Source organism: Melospiza melodia, chromosome 6, assembly GCF_035770615.1.
Source record: "Melospiza melodia melodia isolate bMelMel2 chromosome 6, bMelMel2.pri, whole genome shotgun sequence".
In the NCBI taxonomy this organism is placed as follows: Eukaryota; Metazoa; Chordata; class Aves; order Passeriformes; family Passerellidae; genus Melospiza; species Melospiza melodia.
This window is the reverse complement of record NC_086199.1, coordinates 73,692,497-73,714,953: the sequence shown is the minus strand read 5'-3', so window position 1 is coordinate 73,714,953 and position 22,457 is coordinate 73,692,497. Positions and strand designations below refer to the sequence as shown.

Genomic DNA, 22,457 nt, shown 5'->3' with positions numbered 1-22,457 from the left:
GTGAAAGTCACACATCTCAGTAATGAAATGCCACTTCTGTAGGGAACAGCTACATCCTCCTTGAACAGCCCTACATGGAAAGAGATTAGAAATCAAAGGGAGGTGGGAAATGTTTGTCTTTTCCTAGAGTGTTAACTTGTTCAAAAATATTTATTTCCAATAGCCTGCTAATTTTTACATTTTAGAATTATTTTCTACATTTTATGCTTACTTATTTTCACTGAATAATCCATTTCTCTTGCTTTTTTTGTGGCTCTTTCTTTGAAACAGCAATCAGTAAGACTTCCTATTGCAAAGGAAATCTTGGCTAAATATAGTAATGAAGAGGAGGTTGTTTAAGAGCTGCTAGGTATTCTACAGCTCTCTGGTATTCCCTGAATGTTTATTTCAAGCAAGACTTTTTTTTTTCCTTTAGGAAAACCATAATTTTTAAAGAGGAAAGTTCACAAAAGAAATACAGCAACTGGTGCAATACCTGAGATAGTTTTTCACTGTTACATCAGCAATTGCAAAGCCATCAGTATTCCTTATGTGGATATACCCTGTCTGTAAATGGAGAACACTGGCTGCAGGTCTGTAAATAGGTCCCGTAGGTCCTTTGCTCCTGAAAGGAGGTGCTGCATGGTCTAAGTTAGGGCAGGAGTTCAGATGTGCAGGTGATCTTCCTTCTTCCTAGTCCTTGGTCCTGCCAGTGGGAAAGCTCATGTGGATGACAGCAGGGCCTGAGCGGGGCTGCCACAGCCACACTCTTGCATTGGTGGCTTGGAGGAGAGCACAGGGACAGCAGGGAGGCCAAGTAGGAGAGAACAGACACCAACCCATGAGGCAAGTGACCAAGGAGTGTGCCAAGGTGAGTGACAGCAGCACAGGGACAGGCTAAACTGTTTCTGAAATTACTTTTTTCCTAGACCTGCTTGTGGTGGATGCTGTGCAGCTGCTACGGATTCACAGACTGTGGGAGGGACATCCCAGTTTTCACAGCAGCCTTGGCTGTGCATCCCCTCCCTAAGAGCTCTGTCCTGCACCAGCAGGACAGCACAAGTAGCAGTGAGTGTAGGACAGGGCTTTGCTTTCACCAGTTCCCATGAAACTGGAGAAAGGAAATATCTTCACGAGACCCAGGGCACACCCTTGAGTGATAGTCACTGGACATCATTAGGCACAACTCCTCCTTGCCAAACCACTTTCCTGGGGCAGAACTGCAGGCATATGAAATTCTAGAGGCAGGCTCACCCCACCTGCGTCCCTTGTCACAAGAGGCTTGTGCCCCACTCTCGGGGAAGGCCCTTGCCCCTCGCTCCCAGAGAAACCGTTCCAAGGCATCACTTACACCTCTGGATCTCTTCTGTCTGTTTGTCCCTCCCTCCAGGGAAAGTCTCTGGCGAGCAAGCGCCTCACGGGCCTGATGCAGTCCTCCTGACAGCTCCGGCCGACCGCCCCGCGGGAGAGACAGCTGGGACCGCTGCCGGGGACGGGGCGTTTCGGGGAGAGCAAGTCCCTGCTGGGGAGACAGCCTGAGCAAGTGGAAGCAGAGAGCCACACACCAGTGGAGCACCTCTCTTCATAGTTTACACCAACACTTCCCTGTCTGCACAGCTCCCTAAGGACCCTGAGCTCTGTGCAGGTACTTTGTCTCCAGCTGAGGTTTGGAGAACACTTCACCATACACAGGAGGTCAACAAGGCAAGGGCTTGCTGTCTTGTTATTTAAGGAAACAGACCCAACTACAGCTTGGAGAAAGAAGAGCTGAGAGAGATCAGTGTTTTTCCACATCTCTTTCCTCCCTGGCACAAACGTGACTGTAATAAGATGGCGCCGCAATCCCACTTACTCCCTTTCATGTGGCCGTCTGGATCCAATAAAATATCTGGATATTTTAGCTGGAAGCTGCTTCTCCTTCTCACAAAATCCCAAATGCATTTCACCTGCAGATTCACTGACTTTAACTTGGTTTTTCTTTCCTATGTTTCTCCTCCTTTAAAACAATGGGGGAAAAAAAAAGGCATTAAGTTCATCACTCGTTGTCCTTCCAATAGCATGTAGCATGTCCAGAGATGATACCAGATCCTCAGCTGAAGTGAGGAAAGCAGGAGTGGTTTTCATCACCTGAGGATCTTCCCCCTTGAGTCAGACTGATCCTGGTGCAAATTCTCTGACGTCGGTGGAATTGTTCTGCATGTGCGCGTAGTGCAAATGTGATCAGACTCTGCCTGGTGCTCAAAAAGTCATGTTTGAGATGTGCAATGCACACACAAGCGCGCACACACACTCACACACACAGTATTTAAAGTGAGTTGATTTATATTTTATTTAATTTTCTATTTATTTAAGATTTTGCACACCTAATCAATGATGTTCAAACTTTTCTCCGAGCAAACCGAACAGGACTCCAGCTCTCCAGTCAGAGAGGGCCAAAATCCATTCACTTGTGTCCAGGGAAAGGCAACTCTGAGGAGGGAATTGATGGTGTGAATGGGCAAGATGCCAAGTGACACTCCCTAAACAGCAGCATACCCAGCTGTGATATTGTGCTCAGATAACTGACCCTGCTGAGAAGCAGCATTCTGAGAGTGAAATTGTACCACTGGAGGAAATGAGCTTCCACTAAAACTCATCTGACCTGCAGCTCGTGCAGCAAAAGACGGCAGCAGCAAAAGATGGCCCAGTAGCTTGTTTCTTGTTTCAAGCTGTTGGAAGTGTGGCGGTTAGGATGAGGACAGGACTGAAGTGACTTTGTTATGAAATCCATTTATACTAGCTGCAGATAGGAAAATGGCCTGCATTCACATACAGTACACTATCTATATATAAAAAGAATTTCAAGACTCAGCTGACTCACAAAATCTCCTATATTTTGTAAGCAGTTCAGATCTGAAGCATACATGAAACTAGACATTTCTTGGTCTTCTTCACTCATGCCAAGGCAAATTGGCTTTTTGTACATGTGGTAGAAACTGTTATATGGCTACAAGTCTACATTCCTACCTAGGCAAAACCATCTAGCTAAGTAGACAGCTGGCTATTGACAACATTCACTTCTGAGGCAAGTATTATTCTAATATCTAAGGCCTATGTATGCACAAAAACATGCCAGCATAGTTTCTGTCAGAAAAAAACCCCTTCCTCTTTGCCCATGACAGTTCTCATTCTGATATCTCTTTTCTTTCCTGCAGAAAAGAATATCAATTTCCTAATATCAATTATACCTAAGGTCCATTCACCTGCATGAATGTACAGTAGATGACTGAGTAGGATCTTTGTTCTTTACACATGCCTATACCCTAAACAGCCTGCTGTCTGACCTTCAGACCAAATTCATCCTACACATACATGACACACAAGCAAGTTCCAGGACGGCAGAACCATGAATGTCCCTGACATTTTTGTGGTCTCCTGCCTCCGAAGAGAACTTTTGTCACCCTCCAAATTGTCACTTAGCTGTCCTTGCAGGACCTATTTGTCCTCTGTTGCCCACCCAGCTAAAGAGTCCCCTTGGGAAATAGCAGGTCTTTGTTCAATAGGTTCACATGTCCATTCATGCATATGGATATGTGCCCCCTTGGTCATCCCTAGGAAAATGCAGAGGTCGTCTCTTCTTAGAGCCTTGTAGATGGTGTTTTTATCTCTGTCAAACCCTCCAGTGCCATGCATCACTGGAGCTCTGTAAACCAACAGCTGCTCACACTCCAAGCCACTCTGCTGCCAGTGCTGCCCAGCCGCAAGGCATTTCCCACGGGAGGTCTGTCTTGTGAACCCTCCAGCTGGTCTGCAGAGCATTCCTGAGCAAAATGTACACATAAAATATGAAACTGGTGTGTAGCAAGGAGCAGGGGTAGCAAAGTGGCACATGTGGGTCCCTGCTTTGCAGTGAGTTCCCATGACTGGAGAGGTCATCTCCTGGGGGAAGGATGGGGCAGCTCCACAGAGGAACTCCTCAGGACCTTCAGCATGGGGACACGTGTGGGCAGGACTGGAGACTGCTGGTGGGCAACGGGACAGGTGGAATTAGGGTTATGGTCTGTGCAGGCAGCAGAAATGCCAGACTTTAACCTGAGGATGAGCTGCTGCCCTGTGAGCCACGCACTCTGCTTTGTCTTTCAGCTTTGTTCCTGCAGGACGGTCACGTTGGCTGCCGCAGTATTTTGCCTGTGGGGAATATTCTGTGTTTGAACAGTTGAGCGCATGGAGGGAGTTCTTACAGACATGGAGAGTATGCATATGGGCGTGCATCAGGGGGCCTGGATGCTGAACAGCTTGCCATTTAAATGCACACTCGTGCAAACTAATCTGCTCAGCAATGGCTAGCTGAGCGGACAGAGCTGCATATCCTCTGGAGGGAAGAAAGCTCTGCTTCTTGTTTCCTGTCTAAATTTCTCCAAAACAAACATGAGAGTAGACAAGGCCTCCTCCTGGGAATACATATTAACTGTTCTTCACATGTCTTTTACTTCACATATGGTGATATTAACATGTAACTACTTCCACATGAACCACATCCTTGAATTATTGCTTTTTAATGACCTTGCTTATTCCAAGTGATGCTACTTTTGTACACCCAATGGTATCCCATTGAGCATTGCAAGCAGTAATCTGCTGCTTTCTGTGTCCAGTGTCTTCCAACTACCTCATCATGCTGAAGATGAGTTAGGAAATCAGCTTTCCACCTCTGTTTATGTTCTAAATGGCATCAATTCAAGGAAAGACAGTCTGGAAAGCTCCTACAATGTCCAAGCTGTGCAAGCTAGCTACAAAAGTACCCATACTTACAGGACTATGGCTGTGAAATATGGCTGTGCACTGTTATTTGGTTAATAGAGTATCCAGAGCACGCATGGCTATTGTGGCAAAACAGCAGCAGGACAAGAACTAGGAAAGGTTCGACGAGTCAGTGCAGACGGCGTTAGGCTGAAGCAAATGGATTAATGTACTCTCAGTATAACTCAGCACTAAGATCCCATAGAGTACTGTAATAAAATGGTAGCAGGGCAGCCATAAAAAGTGGCAGTAAACTGACATAATATTACCAGAATAAATGTAGCAATAAGGTAACACAGGCCACTGCAGTAAAGTAGCATTTTGATAATGCAGCAATAAGACACAACAGGATGCTGCAGTAAATTAGTATGGGGAATAAGGCAGTAATAACAGTGTGGACAAACAGTGGTACATTTGTACCAGGTACTGCAGCAATAAAGATAACACAAGATGTCCTAGTAATAAGTTACTACAGTAACAACAACATGATGCACTGTAAAGTTATATCAGGATGCTTCCATGCTGCAGTCAAATCCTACAAGAGGTGGTAGTGAGACAATGATGACAAAATATACCCCATTTCCAAATGCAGAACGTGAATCAGTTTTCTGCACCGTAACCCAGATTCTAGAATGATCTCAGCAATACCAATCTTCTCATTCCTGCTTTCAAGGAAGCTGAGGCAAGTGTGTTCCCCCACCCAGACAATTATTTTGGTCTGATAATACAAAATTGACTCATTGTCTCTTCAGCCAAATTGTCACAGACTGTGGTGAAGTTCTTTGTTTAGTCCTACTCAGGTGAAACCCTGGTGGTTTTGGTAAGTCCTTTGCCTTTGAAAGGATTTGGCTCTCATCTTCTGGCATGGGTGATGCTTTTAGCCTAAAATTATTTCTGGTTTGGGTGGGAGAAGGGGAACCCAGGTACAGAAAATTTGACTGTACCAGTCTGTTTCCTAAAATGCACAAATAAATGGAGCATCCTGGAAAAGTCAAAGCAACAAGGACCAAATCTGTTCTGTCTGTCATGCACTCATGCACACAAAAATAATTCTCCTGGAACCAGTGCAAGCCCTGGGTGAATCCATGGGCAGGACTTGGCCTAACCCTGTTCTCAGTGTCCACAGCAGAGTGACAGAAGCAGTGTCTCTGTCTCTTTTGCAGTTTTTCCTTTTTTTTTTTTTTTAACCTAACCTCACCCTCTTTATGGAATGGTCTTAGAAAAAAATTCATTTGCCATAACACAATATGCAGTATTGTGGCAAGGAATAGGTCTGTCCAAGGAATTTGCTGTCTTTTTATTCTTCAGTAGAGAGGTAAAGCATTCTGAAAAATAACCGGCAACCAATGTTACACTCAATAATCACCAGGAATAAGGGTTTAGTCAAAGCATCTACATCAACAAGAAGACTTGAGTGGAGTGTGTATGCCAGATAACAAGATGGTCTCCTGGGAAAAGGATGTAAATAGGGCAAAACTGCAGGGTCTTAACCAGCAAGAGCAGCTCACAGCTTCACAAGTCTCAACGGATACAAATTTTCTGCTACATCTTTCTCACCCTTTGCACAACAACTTTGTTATCCCTTTGTGTGGCTGCTTCTGTCTCTAGGAGACTGCCCAGTTCAAGTTTGGAGCGGGGCTCTGATCCACCTTGGCTTGGCTCTTGCCTTAAACTCCTTGGCTTGCTTTTATTGTGGTTTAATGATTAAGCAGGATTATTAAAGTAGAGCTCACAGTAGGGTAAGATAGGCTAGGTTATCATGATTAGCTTGTTTAAGCTGTGAGCAATTTTGAGCTTCTCAGCACTGTTTATAACCTGAGACGGGGAACAAGCAACGTGGCTGCTCAGCAGAACAGTGAGCTGGTGAACAATACACTATCTTCATGCCCACACGTACTTTGAACTTACTGCTGAGGAGAAATGCTTTGTAGTGAGAAAAGTAATCTCACGGCAGGAGAGAGTCAGACCTGATCAACTTTTTCATGTGATACACATTTTGCTTTGCCAGCCCCTAGCATCTGCAAAGCTTGCAGCTAAGAGCCAGCAACCTCCTAATCCTGCTGCTAAGCTTTGGAAACCAGCTTTTCAAAGGCTGTCTTTACACAGCAATGCTATTACTTGAAGGCTTTTAATGTGAATTTATGGCTATTGCCACAAGTGTCAGTGTAGTTGCCCTCTGTATTTGCAATAGGAATTTGTGGATTCACCCCACACAGAGGGTGGATGTTAGTGGGCAGAATTTAGGGATGCACCAGTGCCTTCCTGTCTGGGGACCCAGAAGATATGCTGAAACATCTCATCTGGCAGAGGGCAGCTCTCTTTTGGGCAATGGACATTGCTATCTGTCAGCAGAGATACTAAATGGAGCTTCTCTCTCTCATCTTTGGGGACTTGAACCATATCATCCTTTCACAAATAGTAGGTGACAGCTAGCCCTGAGCAGCACCTTTTATAGGTGGACTAGGAAGTGGAGTAGTGTGGACTGGGATTTCTAGAGTGGTTGTTTCCTTTTGGATCCTCAACAATATTTCTCATGTCCATCCATGTGCAGGTTATTCCTGCATGATGCGCAGGTTCACAGCCCAGAACTGTGGACATCTGGTTCTTGCCATGGTTCTACATGAGGGTCATGCCACGTGGATTAAGGCACACCAGATTAAAAAAAAAAATTATCAAATGATGCTTTACACAACGCATCACTTCTCCAAAAAGCATCTGGGATTCTGGAATTTGCTTTTCCGGGGTCATCTGGGGCCAAAGGAGACACTGTGGGATTTTCCTCTACAAGGGAAAAATTGTAAGGGTCTCCTGCCCCTGTGGTGTGAGTGGAGGCAGCCAGAGCTGCTTGCCCGCAAGGCCACGTCCCGTTGCCAGCAGAGGGCGAGGCCCGGGAGGGTGGAGGGGCCGGAGCAGTGGCGGTGGGTGGGGGCGCTCCGGAGGGCCCGTGGGGACACGGGCACCGTCCCGCAGGGCGGCCCCCGCACGGGAGGGGCTGCAAGGCGATGCCGCCGGGTGTTTGTGACCTGGCACCGGCGCGGAGCCGCTCGGGACTCGGGCAGGGCCCGCAGCCGGCTGGCAGGGCAGGGCAGGGCCGGGCCGGGCCGCAGCTGCACCCGCCTCAGGGAGGGCCCGCGCCGGCCCCGGCGCTGCGGGAGCGCGGCCCGGCTGCTCCGCCCGCGGCCCGAACCCTTCTCGAGAAAGCTGATCGTGTCCAGCCGCATGGACAATGCCCAGCCGCAGCTAACACCGCAAACAAAGGCTGCACGCCCAGCTTGGAAGCTCGGGCCCATGCCAGGGACTGCAAAAAGCACCCGGTTTGCTGCAGCGGGTGTCCGTGCTGCTCAGTGACCCTCATCCCGCACCCTCTGGCACCAGCACCCGGCTCCTCCCAAATAAGCCAGAAAGCCGCCCATCAGCAAGCTCGGTGCGCTGCTGCAGAGGAGGACAAGACCTGTGGCTCTCAGGTTTTGAAGGTCTCAAAGACGAGCAGTATTAGCAACCCAAGCCCTTCTCACCAGCAAGGTCACCTGCAGAGCCAGGAGGTGCGACTGCCTGCCACCCTGCTCGAGGGTTGTGCTGCTTCCTAGACCTGCCTGTGACCCCCCATGGGGGAGCTCAGAGCTGCTGGGCTTACATCCTCCAGAGCATCTCTGGTTTTTGTGTGCCATTTGTCTCTGCAGGATGTGTAACAGTTGCTGGTTTTGCAGGAAGGGACCAGTACAGGCCAGGGAAATTGTTACCTTCCTCAACTAGACCCCATGCTTAGTGCACACAGAGTCCATCGTTAATATCTTGGGAGTCAGACCCAGAGAATTGCAATGTGCAGTCCCTTGCCTTGCTTGACAGGCTTATTTGCTTTGTGTGTTTGCCTTCAAGCTATCCTGCAGCTCTGCTCATCAGAGCATCCGTGCTCCTCCACCCATCATGCTGCCAGCACACCACATCACCATTGCCCTGGATCTTCCCCACATCCCCTTGCTTCAGCATCTGTGGTTCTCAGCTGCCTTTTCTTAACTCTTGCTTTCCCTGACCTCCTCTTAGAGAGGCTGGTTGTACAGCTCATGAAGGGATTGCCAAACTAACATCTCACAAAAGCTGGCTGAAGAATCAGTTTATTCACTAAAAGAAACACTCCTCAAGGGCCGCCATGTGCAAGGCTACTGAGCTCTGAAATTGCTGAAGGGAGGTGAGGGGGATGCATGTGTGGTTTGGATTTACCCCTCTTTGAATCTCAACCCCACACTGCAGCTGCGGCTGTGAGCTGAAATGGCACATCCTGAGCTCAGGCAACACCTTGGCCAAAGCCAGTTTGTAGCACTTGCCTGCATACTGTGTTCAAGACTGCCTGGCTGCATTGTCACCTCTGGGATATTTTCTTTATGTTTTTCTGTCAGTGCAGCTGCATATTTGTTTGTATGGACAGTAGCAGGGAAGGCCTCAAACCCTTCCCTCAGCTGACAGAAGTCTGATACCATGTCAGATCCTCCATGCTGGAGCACAGACAGATTTGGGGCATGGTCTGGACAAATCAAGCTAAGTAGGGCTTTCCACAGTCTGAAGAAAGTTTGTCTTGCCAGTTTCTTCAGCCAGCCCTGTACATATACTCCCACATCCAACACATGAAAAAGAAAAATCTTTCTGTGCTTAGTGTGATAGATCATCCACTGTCGGCCACCTGCAAGCTCTATCTGGTAACTAAACTTCTGAGTTTCTTCATGTCATGCATTTTGGATAGGGAATACCCTACCCAAAAATGCCTGTCCTCCTGTGATGACCTGCCTCTGGATACAGAGATACTCTGCCATGATGCTGAACTCCTGCCTTCCCCTCTGCAAAACTGCCCTCACAGCCAGAGCTGGGCAGAGCTTATCTACCTTCTGCCATTCCTTAATTAGAAACTTGTCAGAGCTTTATGAAAAGCAGCACAGCAAACCACAGACTTCTAAAATATGGAAGCAGTGTTGAGAGCAGTGCTAGGAAAATAGGAAATTAAATTCATAGTGTGGGTTTTCTCTTTCCCACCTAGGATATTATTGACCTGATGAATATGGTGGCAATTCTGCATCACTCTAACAGTGGTTTGGGGGTGACCTTTCTTCTCATCTGCCAGGGCTTTGAGCTCTCCAATGGGTCACAGGAAAAATGTGCCTGGCTGCAGGTGGAGGGATCTGGATCAGCATCCTTTCCTTGGCTCCCTGCCTGTCAGGGCATCACTGGAGGCCACTCTCATGGGACTTGGCCTTCCCTCCCTGACTTTCTCTTCTGACCCAGCGAGCTGTTCCCAGAAACAGTCAAGTCACTGTGTTAAGGTGATCCCGCCCTCACTGTCTCTCTGTTTCTAGGGAGTCTTAAGCAAATCAGGTTGCAGAGTAGACACAGAACACCAGAGTCTCTGTGTCAAATGAAAGGACAGTCCAAATGGAGAGAGAAGGCAAGAGAGAAAGCTCTGTGTTTGCATTCATCTCTGTCATGATGGATTCCCCCTTCCTGGAAGCAGCCTTGGCATAAATAAAGCCAGTAAAGGCTTTTATGCAAGAACTCCCTTCACTACCAATAGTCCTGGAGTTACAGACAATAAAAGACCTGGCAGCTCATCTTGCACTGCTCCCTTTCATCAGCAGGATTTTCCCTACTGAATATTCACTGAGGTTGCTTTATCTAGCACACTTCTGAAATCTCCATGGATGGGACCTTAGCAGATGCCCTCAGGAACATATTTTTCCATACTTGAAACATTTACTGCAAGGAAAAAGAGAAGTCTGATATACAGCATAAAATGTCATCTCTTGAGTAAGTTTAAAAACAGGGAGAGCCATCTGTAGGCCACAAATAGCAAAGGTGTTTAGCACAATAGATTTTTTTTCCTTCAGTATTTCCCTTAATGTATTTTTTGCATAGTCTTGCAAAAAATCTTACCGTTTTCATCAACATCCATTCCTCATCATGAAAAGTGTAGATATTTGTGGATTATCATGTCTCATTTCAGCCTTTTCCCCACCTCAGACTGTCATGGCTGAGGCTTTTCTCCTATGCCAGTTTCTCAAAGACTGCTATCGATTTTCCTGCCTTTGTCTTTCTTTAAAAGATCACTCAGGAAAAACATAGTAATGGGAAGACAGAAGGGCTGTGTTTGTCCATACAGCACAATTACCCAGTGGTTTGTGTAAGTGGGATATCACCCTGGCATTGTGCTCTTCATGGAAAACTGCATATATGTGTCACACATGTTGTGCTGTAACACATTTGTTAAATCTATTTATTGCACATCTTTGACCACTTTACCTACCTTCATCCCACACTGCCATCTGTTCTGTGGCTACCACCCCCCATCTACTCTCCTGAGTACCTGTGGAGGGCTGCCAGGAAAATGGTTCCTCCTTTTCTTGCCAAATTTGGAATTTCAGTTGCAAATTTACCCTAGCAAGAGTGCCAAGGGAAGACAGAGTCAATGCCAACCCACCCTAGCTTTCCTGTTGGGCACATTTTCAATTCTGTCACAGTAGCTGAAAAGTGGAGCTGACTCCTATCAGAACAGGATCATGCCCAACACTGCAAGAGGGCTCAGCAGTTGTGCCCAGTCCCAGATGGGCATATCATCAAAGGCTTTAAAAATGTAAAGTCTGTAGTATCTGAAAAGAATTCTATTATTGACATATATGGCATTCTCAAAACCCTGCAGATTTGTCTTCACAGCAACTAGTGCACCTGGCTGCAGAGTGAAGGTCTTTTTGAAAACAGTTCCAATAAAACATGTTAAAGCCATCTACATCACTCCTGGAGTCATTTTTCCACAGAAAGGTCTTATGCAGTATACACAGGGATTTTTTTGTTTGCATGTAATACAACCATCCTACAACCTCCCATGTTAAGAGAAATCTTTATATAACACTGCTGTGTGAAATATTGATCATCATACTTGGTCAATACATATATGTGCAGACAAGCAGATATTCCCAAAATCAGTGGAAATGTCTGCATGAACTTCCCATGCACGAGTTCCCCATAAAATAAGACAAATGTGGTTTTTTTCCTGTAGTGTGCCCTGCAGGAGTTCTGGCACAGAGATACCTGTGTTCCCCTTGGCGCTGCACAGGCAGACATTGCTGAGATTCCCAGCCTGCTCCTGGTGACTCAGCCCTGCCCAGCAGTTGTGTGGGGGTGCACTTAAAATTATCCTATTTACTCATTCTCCTGGAAGACCACAGGAGCACCCACTGCACTCTGCTGGCAATAGATGCAGCAGAGGGAACAGAGTTTGACTTGGTACAGCAAACTTCACCTCGGCAGGGCAGAAACAGGAGATGCACTTTGGCTGATGGAAGATCCCCATGGGAGAGGAGGTTGAGAAAGTGGTCCCAGTGAGTCAGCCCCCTTCCCACCTTTGTCCCCATCCTAGGAAACAAGAACACAGCTGATGAGCTGGTGGCTCAGACAGATCTTTGCTCTCCCTGGCCTGCTGCCTTCTCGCCATTTCAGTTCCCTTCAGGCTGCTGAGCTCCTTCTTGTGTAAATCTTGGCCATCACGTCCTGCCTCTCCAGCATGCTTGGATAACAGGATGGAATACAGGATCATTTCCCCAAGATACCCCTTCCACCAGGGATGCAATTTGTGATTGTCACAGAGGGGGATACCATCATCCATAGTGGGCTTATTACTGCTAACAACAGTGATGATGCAGGACCTGAAATTGCAGCCAGAGCACAAGAGCACAAAGTGTTAACCTCAAACATGCTAGAGGCAATCTGTCCCTGCCTCAGTCACATCCTGAGAGTTCACATACCAAATGACCTCCCCCTAGTCAGGTGGGGACCATACACCAATTCCACAATTTTACGGGGAACTTCAAAGCACGGTGCAGAGTCTGTGTGGGCCCAGTGGAGGTGTGAATTTGCTCCCAACAGGAAGCATTTTTCTGTCCCCTTGGCTAAACTGTAAATTTAAAAGCAAACACAAATTGCAACTGGCTGTTTTCAACATCACACGCCAAAGAACTGTCAGGGTCTGTGATACCACACAGAAGTAGTGCCCAATATTAGAGAAGGAAAATTAATTTCTATTAGCCTATGAGTCTGTCATTCCTGGGCAAAGATGTTTTTGACAAACTCTATTTCTTCGGGTGTTAACAAATTACCCCCAAGTACATTGCAGTATCTCCAAGATTCATTCACTATTTGAATATAATTGCCAAATATTTACTTGCCAGAGAGTTATTCCTAGGGATATTGTTAATCTGCAGCTCATTCACAGAGTTTGCTACCAACATTGGATAGTTGAAGTGCAAGGAACTGTGTTTAGCTTTTCTTGGACATTCAGGTCACCTGGTACTCTCTCTGCCACTTTAGAATATGGATACAACTGTTACAGTGGGGTTTGCTCAGTCTTTCTCTGATATTTGTTTTAATTCTACGTTCCAGAAACATTCTTCTAAGCCAAGCTCTAATTCAAAATATTTCTGGAAAGAAGAGGGGTGTGAACACAGTCCAACCTAAACCGCTGTTTATGCATTTGCTGAAAAACTGCAGTCAGTGTCAGTCTCTGTTCTCCAGATGCAGGTGATATATGGGCCTGTATCCAGCTGCAGGGTAGGTGCCTACAGTATTTATGCAAAATAAAAATCAGCAAAGCCTGTATTTCAGCCTTGCCACCCAGCTGTTTTTTCATTTGGACAGATGATTGTATCTTGAGGCTACTAGAAATAGCCAATCCATAATTAAAAGGCTGCTGGGTTTAATGTACAGGCCTACCAGTCACTTTAAAGGTTTAGAATTAATCAAACTGCATTTTCTTGCCACTGGCTAGCACTTCATTTCTTTGAGACTTGGCACCACTCCAACACTCAATTTTTAGGTGGAAAAGAGCAATTGCTGGCCCCCTGGACTTCATGGAAGAGGTGGTTCATTATTAAAAAAAAACAAAACCAAACAACAAAACAACAGAAAAAAAATTTCTGTCTGTTAAAAATGAGTAAAATATCAGGGGTTTCAGTAATTTGTCTTGTCTTATTCCATCCATCCTCTACTCAAACTTAGAACAGGCACGTAAGAAGGAAAAGGACCTTTCCTCTCAGCATCCTGAGCAAAAGCATGCTTTCCTTAAAGTTTCTTTGGAGTTAATTCCACATGTGTGCTGTTTGTGCTCGTTTTACAGGAGCAGCCAAAACTAACAGACTTTGGGTATCCAATCAACTCTTGCTCCCGTTTGTTAGAGCAGTCATTAAAGGGATGCAAGATACAGTTTTAATTAGCCTTGTGCTTGACATTGTGATCAAGTTAAGTTTCAAATAAAAGGCTGAGACCCATGAGCCGTCTCTGGCAGAGCTTCTTCTGGCTGACCTAGACCTGCTTGGTTCCCAAAAAGGACATGGCAAATCCTTTAGTTAGTGCAATCCTGCAGCCCTACCCTACTTGCCTGTGGTGTAGCTGTGAACCTAAGCTCCCCTGCAGAGGAGCATGTGCCTTTCTCCTCCCTGTAGTTAGGAATAGATATGTTTTTATCTTGATCTCTAAAGTATATATGCTTGTAAATTAGGAGAGCTTTCACAGAGACTCCACCAGCAGGCCACCAGAAAAAGTACCTGGCTGTTGGATAGTGGAGTTAACTTACTTGTAAATGTGGAGGATGCAAACAATAGAGCTGAGGGCACAGCCTCACTGACTGGAAAAATGAGGGGAGCAGTATGCCCAGAGTGATCAGTTACCCAAAACTGAAAGTATATGAGCAGATTGCTGTGAGTTAATGGTAAACAAAAAATGGTGTAGAATTTCCTTAGCACTGGAGGCAACATTTCTTCCGGAAGCCTCCCTTACCCTGGACATATTGAAGGACTTCCTGCAATTGCCTATTGCAGGGAGAATGTGAGTGGAAGTGTTTCTACAGAGTGTGTTAACATGGCCCCTATAGGCTCTTTCATGAGCCTTCACAGCAAGGCACCTGCTTTCTTCTTCCTAGGAAGGGAGTCAACCCTGGCCTCTCCTGGTTTTTAATGTATCAACCATTGGGCTGAACTAAAATGGCAAACCCCCCTCTCCACACTAGTGAAGGTGTCTCCTAGTTTTGCATGACTAGTCCCCACATGGAGGTAGTGCCACTCTCCCTGGCTCCTGGTTTTCCTTGAGCTTCATTGGTGAGGTGATATCTAGCCCACACAGGTATCCAGAAAACACCTGTGCCTTTGCAGGGCTTCCACAATGATGCCAGCTGCACGGCCCTTGATGCCAGGAAGGCAGAGGGAGTGACTCTCAGGTTAGCTCAGTAGTGATGGCACATGTAGCGACAAGGAGTGCATGTCTGCATATGCTCAAACACTGAAAACCCTTATTTGGGTTTTCAACCCGTATTACATTGTCAGGCAACATGAGTTCAAATAGGTTTTTACTAGAAGTTTGTGATTTATTGGTTGCAATGCAACCAACTGATTTCCTCACGGCCTCTGTGAAGGCAGCAGGCACTGAGCTTTCCAAGTTTCCCTACAAGAAGTAATAGTTAATATTATTAAAACATCCATATTTTTAAAATTTCATTATTAAATGTTTTTTACTGGTGTATGCAAATAATTTCACACCCTGTGAACTAACATACTTATTATTCACCCCAGAAGGAGGCCATGATTAGATGCTGTACAGCTGGACAGTGTGTTTAGGTATCACCTGAGTACAGCCTCCATAAATAGTGGCCTTCTTTCCTGTGCATACAGCAACTGGCTGGTGGCAGAGGCACCATTGGTACAAGAATGTACTCTGCAGCAACAGGCCAACTGCCTGGATTAGTCAGATATATGCAATCATAATTTTATTTAGGAGTCTGTGTCCTGGAATATAGCAAACACCTAAAATGAAGATTGTGATTGTGGACATTTTTGTAAATCAGAGTTTCAGCTGTGCTGTAGGTGATGAAGCAATACTTGTTTCACCTGAGCATCCTGCAGGAGGTTGTGAGAGCTGATCTGTAGATGCTGTTTGGGTGCCTATGCTACCTGAACCACCCAAGAGAGACTGGCCTCTCCAAGTCCTGTCCTGGTACACTCTCTCTTCCCTGTGGAAGCATTTCAAACAAGAAGCTGACTATTATTTCTGATGCTATCCTTAGAGTGATTAATGTGTTTATTCTTTTAGAGGAATAAACTTAGGCCTGCTGGAGGTTGATGCAGATTTAGGGAGTTCCTCTGAGTAAGTGGCACAGGTTTCCAAGGAGGTGCAGCCATCAATTAAATACTAAATAAAAGTTCTGTCAGTGGCACTGCTTATGCAAAAAACCTGTGCCAGATCTCACCACCTTTCACACACATCCCCCCTTCCAAATCACAAACACAAGCTGGCAAATCATGTGAGAAGCTGTGCAGGAAAAAAAATGACATTCAGGTGGTGGTCCAGATGGTCCAATTTTGAGGAAGACATGTAAGTGCATAATTGAGCCCTGCATGCTCTGAGGCATGAAGGGCAGTCCACTGCTGCCAGCACAGGGGACCAGCAGAGCAGCAGTCATGCATGAGGCATTGGGGAAGGCTCAGGCAAGAGGTTCAGCAGGAAACTTCACTGCAAAAACATCTGATTTATATTTCCTTATTCCTCCAGTTTTCCTCATGTCTGAGGAGGCACTTTCAGTTGTTCACATCTTTCTCCAGCTTGTAGCTGAAAAACAGCCCATAGATGGGGGTCAGCATTAATGTTCCTGCAGCCTCACAGCAGCCAGGCAGGGTATCAGCCTGAAATCTGCACGCACCCCAAATGCTTTATCCTTCCTTTCCCTCCTCTCCCTCAAGCATACTGCATCCACATTCCTGTGGATAAAATGGAGCATGAACTTTGGAGTGGATCAGTGAGAAGCAAAACATCTTTGGAGTTTCACATCCAAGCAGAAAGACAACTAAATGAGTAGCTGATATGGTACCAAACCAGAAGCCACAATTTCTGCAAAACCCTTGTCCATTACATAGGGAGGAAGTTCCAGGAAGAAATTAAAAAGCACCCAGGGAGACCAGAGGACTCCTGAGTGTCAGTGCCCACTTCACTGGCCCTTTTCCCATCCAGTTCCTCTTGCAAATAGGCAACACATGTCTGAGTGAGAAAATAACAGTGCTTACATTTTTGTAAGAGAAAAGGTGGGAATTTGCTCATTGATATTTTCTTCTAGTTTATACACGCATCTGGTTTGCTCCATTATGAATAATTTTTTGAGTAAAATTACAGCAAAAATAGGAAAATCTCAGCAAATGCAGTGGCAGAAGCCAGTGCTCCAGGACTCAGCCTCCTGCAGCTCTGACCATAACCCGATAACTTTTCTCCACTGACACAAGTTAATTTCTGGTCTGAAGCCTCTTTGTTGTGCCTCCTTATGTGCCCTGTCATGTCTGAGTGGCTAACGGCAAGGTCTAGGAGTAAAAGGCATTCAAGAACAATTTTGGATTTTTAAATTCAGCCACTCTTTCACCCATCTGCCTCTGTTGGAACAAGAGACATCATCCAGTAGGATGGACAAAGCACTTCCCTCCTAAGTAGGAGTAGGAAGTTCAGTCAAGGTAGAAATGGTTCATCACTAGGAAGTAGCAAAGTCTTGAAATTCCACTTCTCAGACTACTTGAAAAGTGTACTTAAAAAAAAAATATCATTTAACTAAGGTGTTGATTATTGTCAGCAAGTTCCTGGCAAGAAAAATCAGTTGCTCCTCTTCTGGTTGCCACCATGGCTCGTTCAGTCTATGATCCTTGCTGAGTTTAGTTAACTTGTTTCATAGTCACTCAGGAATGAGCAAGGATATGGAAAAATGCAGCATGTAATGGAAACTGTGACCTGTCACCTCATGCAGGCTGGTGCCAAGGAGGCTGCTAATTATAGCCTCACATGTAAATACTCCTGGAAGATGATTGTACTTATTTGGACTAGTGCAATATTAATTAAATACTTTGATTATTTCTGAGATAGACTTTGGGAAGGAGGGGGAGGTGTTATCAAGGGAATTAACCTTTTAATTGCTGTGAATGAAGTTGTCTTCCTCAGAAACTGCAGCAGAAGAGCATCTGAATTTTCCTCCTTCTTTCCTCCCATCTTTGACCTACTCTTTTGAGAGCTCCCATCATTTTTCTGCTTGCTTTTGGTCTCCTCTGGCTCTGTGCCCATGCCAGTTCCTCAAGATCATAACTCACTTGCCTCCTCAAGCAGGGAGAAACCTAAATGGCAGGGATAATGAAGAACTTCTGGCAGGGAACCAGGGTGGCTCTTGTCTGAGCCAGGGCCCTGGCTTTCCAGCCTTCTACACTCACAAAATTTCCAACTCAGAAATGGCCAGCTTCCAGCTCCTACATGGGTTCCTTTGGGTTCCCCATGCAAGTACCAACACAAAATCCTGGCTCAAGCTGCCTTGAAATGGGAGAGGGAAGGGGAAGCTGATGCAACCCAGAGGAGTTGAAACCACCTCAGCAAAAAAAAAAAAAAAAAAAAGCTGAAAACTCCAGTGGGTCCAGGAACATCAGGACAAGATGCCACTGCCTCTCTGACTCATCCCTAGGAGCAAACAAACAGCAGTGGCAGAGTACAGCAGAGGCAATGACAAGACCAGGAGGTGAGATGGGGCCAAGGAAAGTACTCCTGGATTTTTACTTCATGCAAGACACAAAGCTAAGCACAGGCTCAGCTGCAGGCTGTCCAGGACTGATGAACGTTCACAGGGGGCCTGGATTTGCAGGGAGCCCAGGGCTGCCTTACAAGCAAGCCTGCTCAGGTGGAGGCAGGCTGCAGTGAGCACTGCCCTGGGTGCTGGGCAGAGCAGACAGCTCAGCCCTGAGCTTGGCTTCCCAGCAAGCCTCGGGCCACATTTCAAATGAGCTTGTTGTTACCTTCTGAACAGCTCAACAGGAGGTGTTGATCTGTCCAACAGCAGTATCTTTCGGTGACCTTGGGGACAGTGTTTTCCAGCAAGTCCTGCATTTCAAGTGTGCCAAAGCTTTGTGTTGAATGACTCCTCTGTTAGGCTGTGTGGCCTTGGGACAGTCATATGTTTGTGCATTCAGCACAAACTGAACCTGCTACTCCTGTGCCACTCTTGAGGTACCACAGTATCCTTCAGCTTCTTTCTCCACTGAATGCCTGGGCAGTGCTCCCTGCTTTGCACATGCCCAGCACCAGAAAGGCCAGCAGCATGGAGGAGCCAAAATCTTGCATTTCCCAGGGATTTTGTGCCTGAATGAGGTCCTGCTCGTTTACACATGGCTGAACAGGCAATTGGCACTGTTCTGGCATTACCAAACCCAACTCCTCTGGTTGTCATCAACGTACTTGAGTGGGAGTACTGAGGGAAGGTGAACTGTGCCTCTGCAGAGAGCATCACAGCTCTGCTATGCCCAGGAAACAGCCCTGCTCTCCTGTTCATCTTTTCATTACAGTTCATAGGATTGGAGAATTCAGTTCCTTGTCTGGAGCAGGCAAGTAAGAGACAGTTGTGGGTCAGAGCTGCCAGTAATGGCACTAATGCACTCTCAAGGACTTTCCACAGCTGCACAGCATAATCTACAAGATGAAGGGAAAGGACAAGTGTTATTTCTGCTCCAGGAAGGCAGAAGACATTAAATCAACGTACTGAGAGCTGATGAGAAACAATAGAGGCAGGACAGCACAAAGAAAGGGAGAGTTATGAGACCTGGATGCTGTCGGCCTGAGAGGCACAGGGACACGCATGCTGATTTCTCCTTTCTCCTGCAGTCCCAGGGCTCACCACGTGCTACTGGGCCATTGACTCTGTAAAAGCAGTGCTGCTGGGAAAGGATGATGCTGTGCCACTGCCAGCTGTACCCCTGCAAGAGGTGGGGTGCCAAATTCCCCTGCTGTGACAGGATTCTCAGGCTAGGGGACACCCTGGCTGAAGGATGGCTGCAGACCTGTCTCCCCTCACCCCCACAGGAAGCACAAGCCCTGGAGACTGTTGCTGAGGGGGACACATTTCCATGGAGGCAGCAGAAGCTGCCTCTCTGTATTGCAGTTTTGCCAATAGCCAAGGCAGAGGGCACAGAACTGCTCCCTCTCATTGTGTTGAAAAGCTCAGATCGTGCTCCAGACAGTATTCTTGGGGCATATTCCCTGGACAGCAGTGCCTTCATCAACACCCCCTTGAAAACACTGAAGATGTGCAGGTTCTTCACAGTCTGTATGCGTGTGAGAGCAAGACAAAGCATGAGAAAGCACAGTTACAGGCCAAAGACAAAAGCCCAGGCTCAGAAGGAGGTGAAGAAACACCAGGCATAAGCTTGGAGATGCTGTGCTAATCCTAAATGCCTCAAATGGAGACATGGAGGGGAAAAAAGGTTTTTTTCCACATAGTCATTTTCAGGGAAGAGCAGACTGAGTTTGATGGCTAGACTTGAAGTTAAGGGGTTGCAGCCTCCCATGGACACAAATGAAAACACAAATTGATCAAAGCTGCCATTTTTTACCAATAACTTCTTTGTTCAGGGGCACTAGCCACTTCATGCTGATTGTCTCACTGCACAAGCACCATTGGCAGCTTCCCTTGCCCTCTCCTAAAGACCCTCTGCATGCATTTCTTTCTTTGCAAATGCATTTCTGGGGACAGTAAGGAAGTTATAGCATAAATTAAACAAGATGCCTGGAGACTCTGAATCAAAAGTAATGTAGAGGAATCTCTGGGTGAGAAGGGAAGAAAGAGGTAAGCTAAATGCAGTGTCTGCCTGCTGGCTTCTCCCTTGCCAGGCTCACACCAATTAAGTGTAGCAGCACAGACAGGGTGGCCAGGGGAGCACCTTTGTGCACAGATGCTAATTTGTTCACAGGCTTCAGCACTTAATGAAAATGCTGTTTCACACATTCCCAAAACCAAAGAAGGAATATTTGGAGGCACAGAGAGTGGAAAGGGTCCACACATATCTGGATCAAAGGCAAGCTGGATTTAAGGAAGATTTGTACTGTTCATCTGGCACTTGCCATTAGGATCACCAGTCACTACAACTTTAAGTCCTCTTTCATCATTCATAACTTTATGCTACCATCACAAAATAAGCAGGAGGCGGGGAGAAACACCACAGGATACATCACAGTTGAGATGACCACAACACATAGAGTACCATAATTTCTTAGAGAAGTACCACAATTTCTTAGAGAAGGCTCTAAGCATTTGGCCAAACTGAGTAACACCTACCTCATCAGAAAGCATCTGCCCAGACAGAGTAACATCATATCACTTCAGAAGCCTTCAAGCAGCTGCCCTTCTTGTTCTTTCACCCAACCTTTTATTTTCCTCATGGTTCATGCATTGCACCTGTGTGCCCTCTGTTCCCTTTCCTGATTGGTCAGTGCACCCCGGCACTCTGTGTCTCATTACCTTCAATGCTGCTCACCTGACCCACACAGCTGCAGCCCATTGGGGATGAGGCTCAGTCACAGCCCCGCTCCCAATTACCACAAACTGTGTGCCTACAAAGAAACTTTCAAAGGCAGGTGAAAAAAGTGCAGGGGCATTGAACTTAAGTCCAGGAGAAATGGACCTCTTGAGTCTTACTAGAGTCTTAATGCCAATATGGTAGAGAGAGGACAAGGAGATACCTGTTTTCATAATAAAATACTGGTTTAGCTGTGACAGATGGACAGATGGAAGGATGGAGAGTCAGATTGCTGTTTCTCTACTCCCCCCACTGCTCTTCCCGTTTATTAGCTTAAATATTGGGGTTTTTTAAAGGATAGGAGCATGCAGAAATTAAATGCTCACTCTCAAAATGAAGCTGACATGAGCCTCTGGCTTTGAGGATGGATTAGTTTTGAAGGCATAGTAGGCACAAAATGAGGCTGGTGAGGGCTGGCAGTGGAATTCCCAGCAGGGACAGGTTCCTTTAAAACACAGATTAAACAGGGAGGAAATGCACAGCGTATGAATATGAATTGGTGCTGGGCCTTGCCTGGTCTCGCTTCATTTGATAAAACACATTTCCTTATTGCATGTCAATTATTTACATTATTTAAATATGCATCATCAGATGAACATGCCAGCCCTGAAACAGATACACAGATGCACACGGAAACACACACGTGCAGCAGGGCGGGAGGAAAGGAGCCACACACCAGTCTGTTGGGCAGATAATGAGCACAGGACACTCCTGTGCTCAGTGAGCTGTGAGGCACAGGCACCCTTTTGCCCAGTCCCTGATGCATTTCGTGTGCTGCCCCTGCAGAAGAGTCGGCTGCCCTCAGGATGATTTGAATGCAGGCTCTGCTCAGCGCCGCAGGAATGTCAGCGCCCGGCAGGAGCCCCGCTCCTCACCGGTGCCTCTGCTAATCTCCGGGACGTGGAACTGCTTGTCTGTGAGACAGTTCTTCCTCTTTCATCTGCACAAGTTCACAGCAAAGGAAGCACAGGAGAGCTACATTTAAATTAGATAAAATCCCTGTGCCCAGCGATTCTCCAAAGTTAGTGTTATTAGTAAAGATGTTAGTAGTCGATATCACACTGTTCTGGCCTCTACCAATGCATAGAATCCTGCTCTGAATTCTCCTGAGACAAAATTGCTTTTCTTACGTGATTCCCATTCTTACAAGGAATTTCTATCCATGGCTTCTGCTCCAGGTGTATGAAGGTATGGCACAGGCTTTGCAGCAAGCACTGCCACCCCTCAGTTCTGCTATTTGCCTCTAACTCATGAAGCAAAGTTAAGCTCTACTCTGAATACCCTGATGAGGCATCAAACAAAATGTGGACCCAAATTTTG

At 46.3% G+C, this 22,457-nt stretch overlaps 1 protein-coding gene across 6 annotated transcripts in view; it reads left to right on the top strand.

The window, feature by feature from the left end:
* RGS6 (regulator of G protein signaling 6) overlaps positions 1-5,752 on the top strand; it is a 244,140-nt gene extending 238,388 nt beyond the window's left edge. For all 6 annotated transcript variants that reach the window (XM_063159184.1, XM_063159186.1, XM_063159185.1 and 3 more), the window contains one exon: positions 1,370-5,752. In XM_063159184.1, the coding sequence (XP_063015254.1) occupies positions 1,370-1,420 (51 nt within the window). In that variant the 3' untranslated portion in view covers positions 1,421-5,752. The remainder of the gene's footprint in view (positions 1-1,369) is intronic.
* The last annotated feature ends 16,705 nt before the right edge of the window (positions 5,753-22,457 follow it).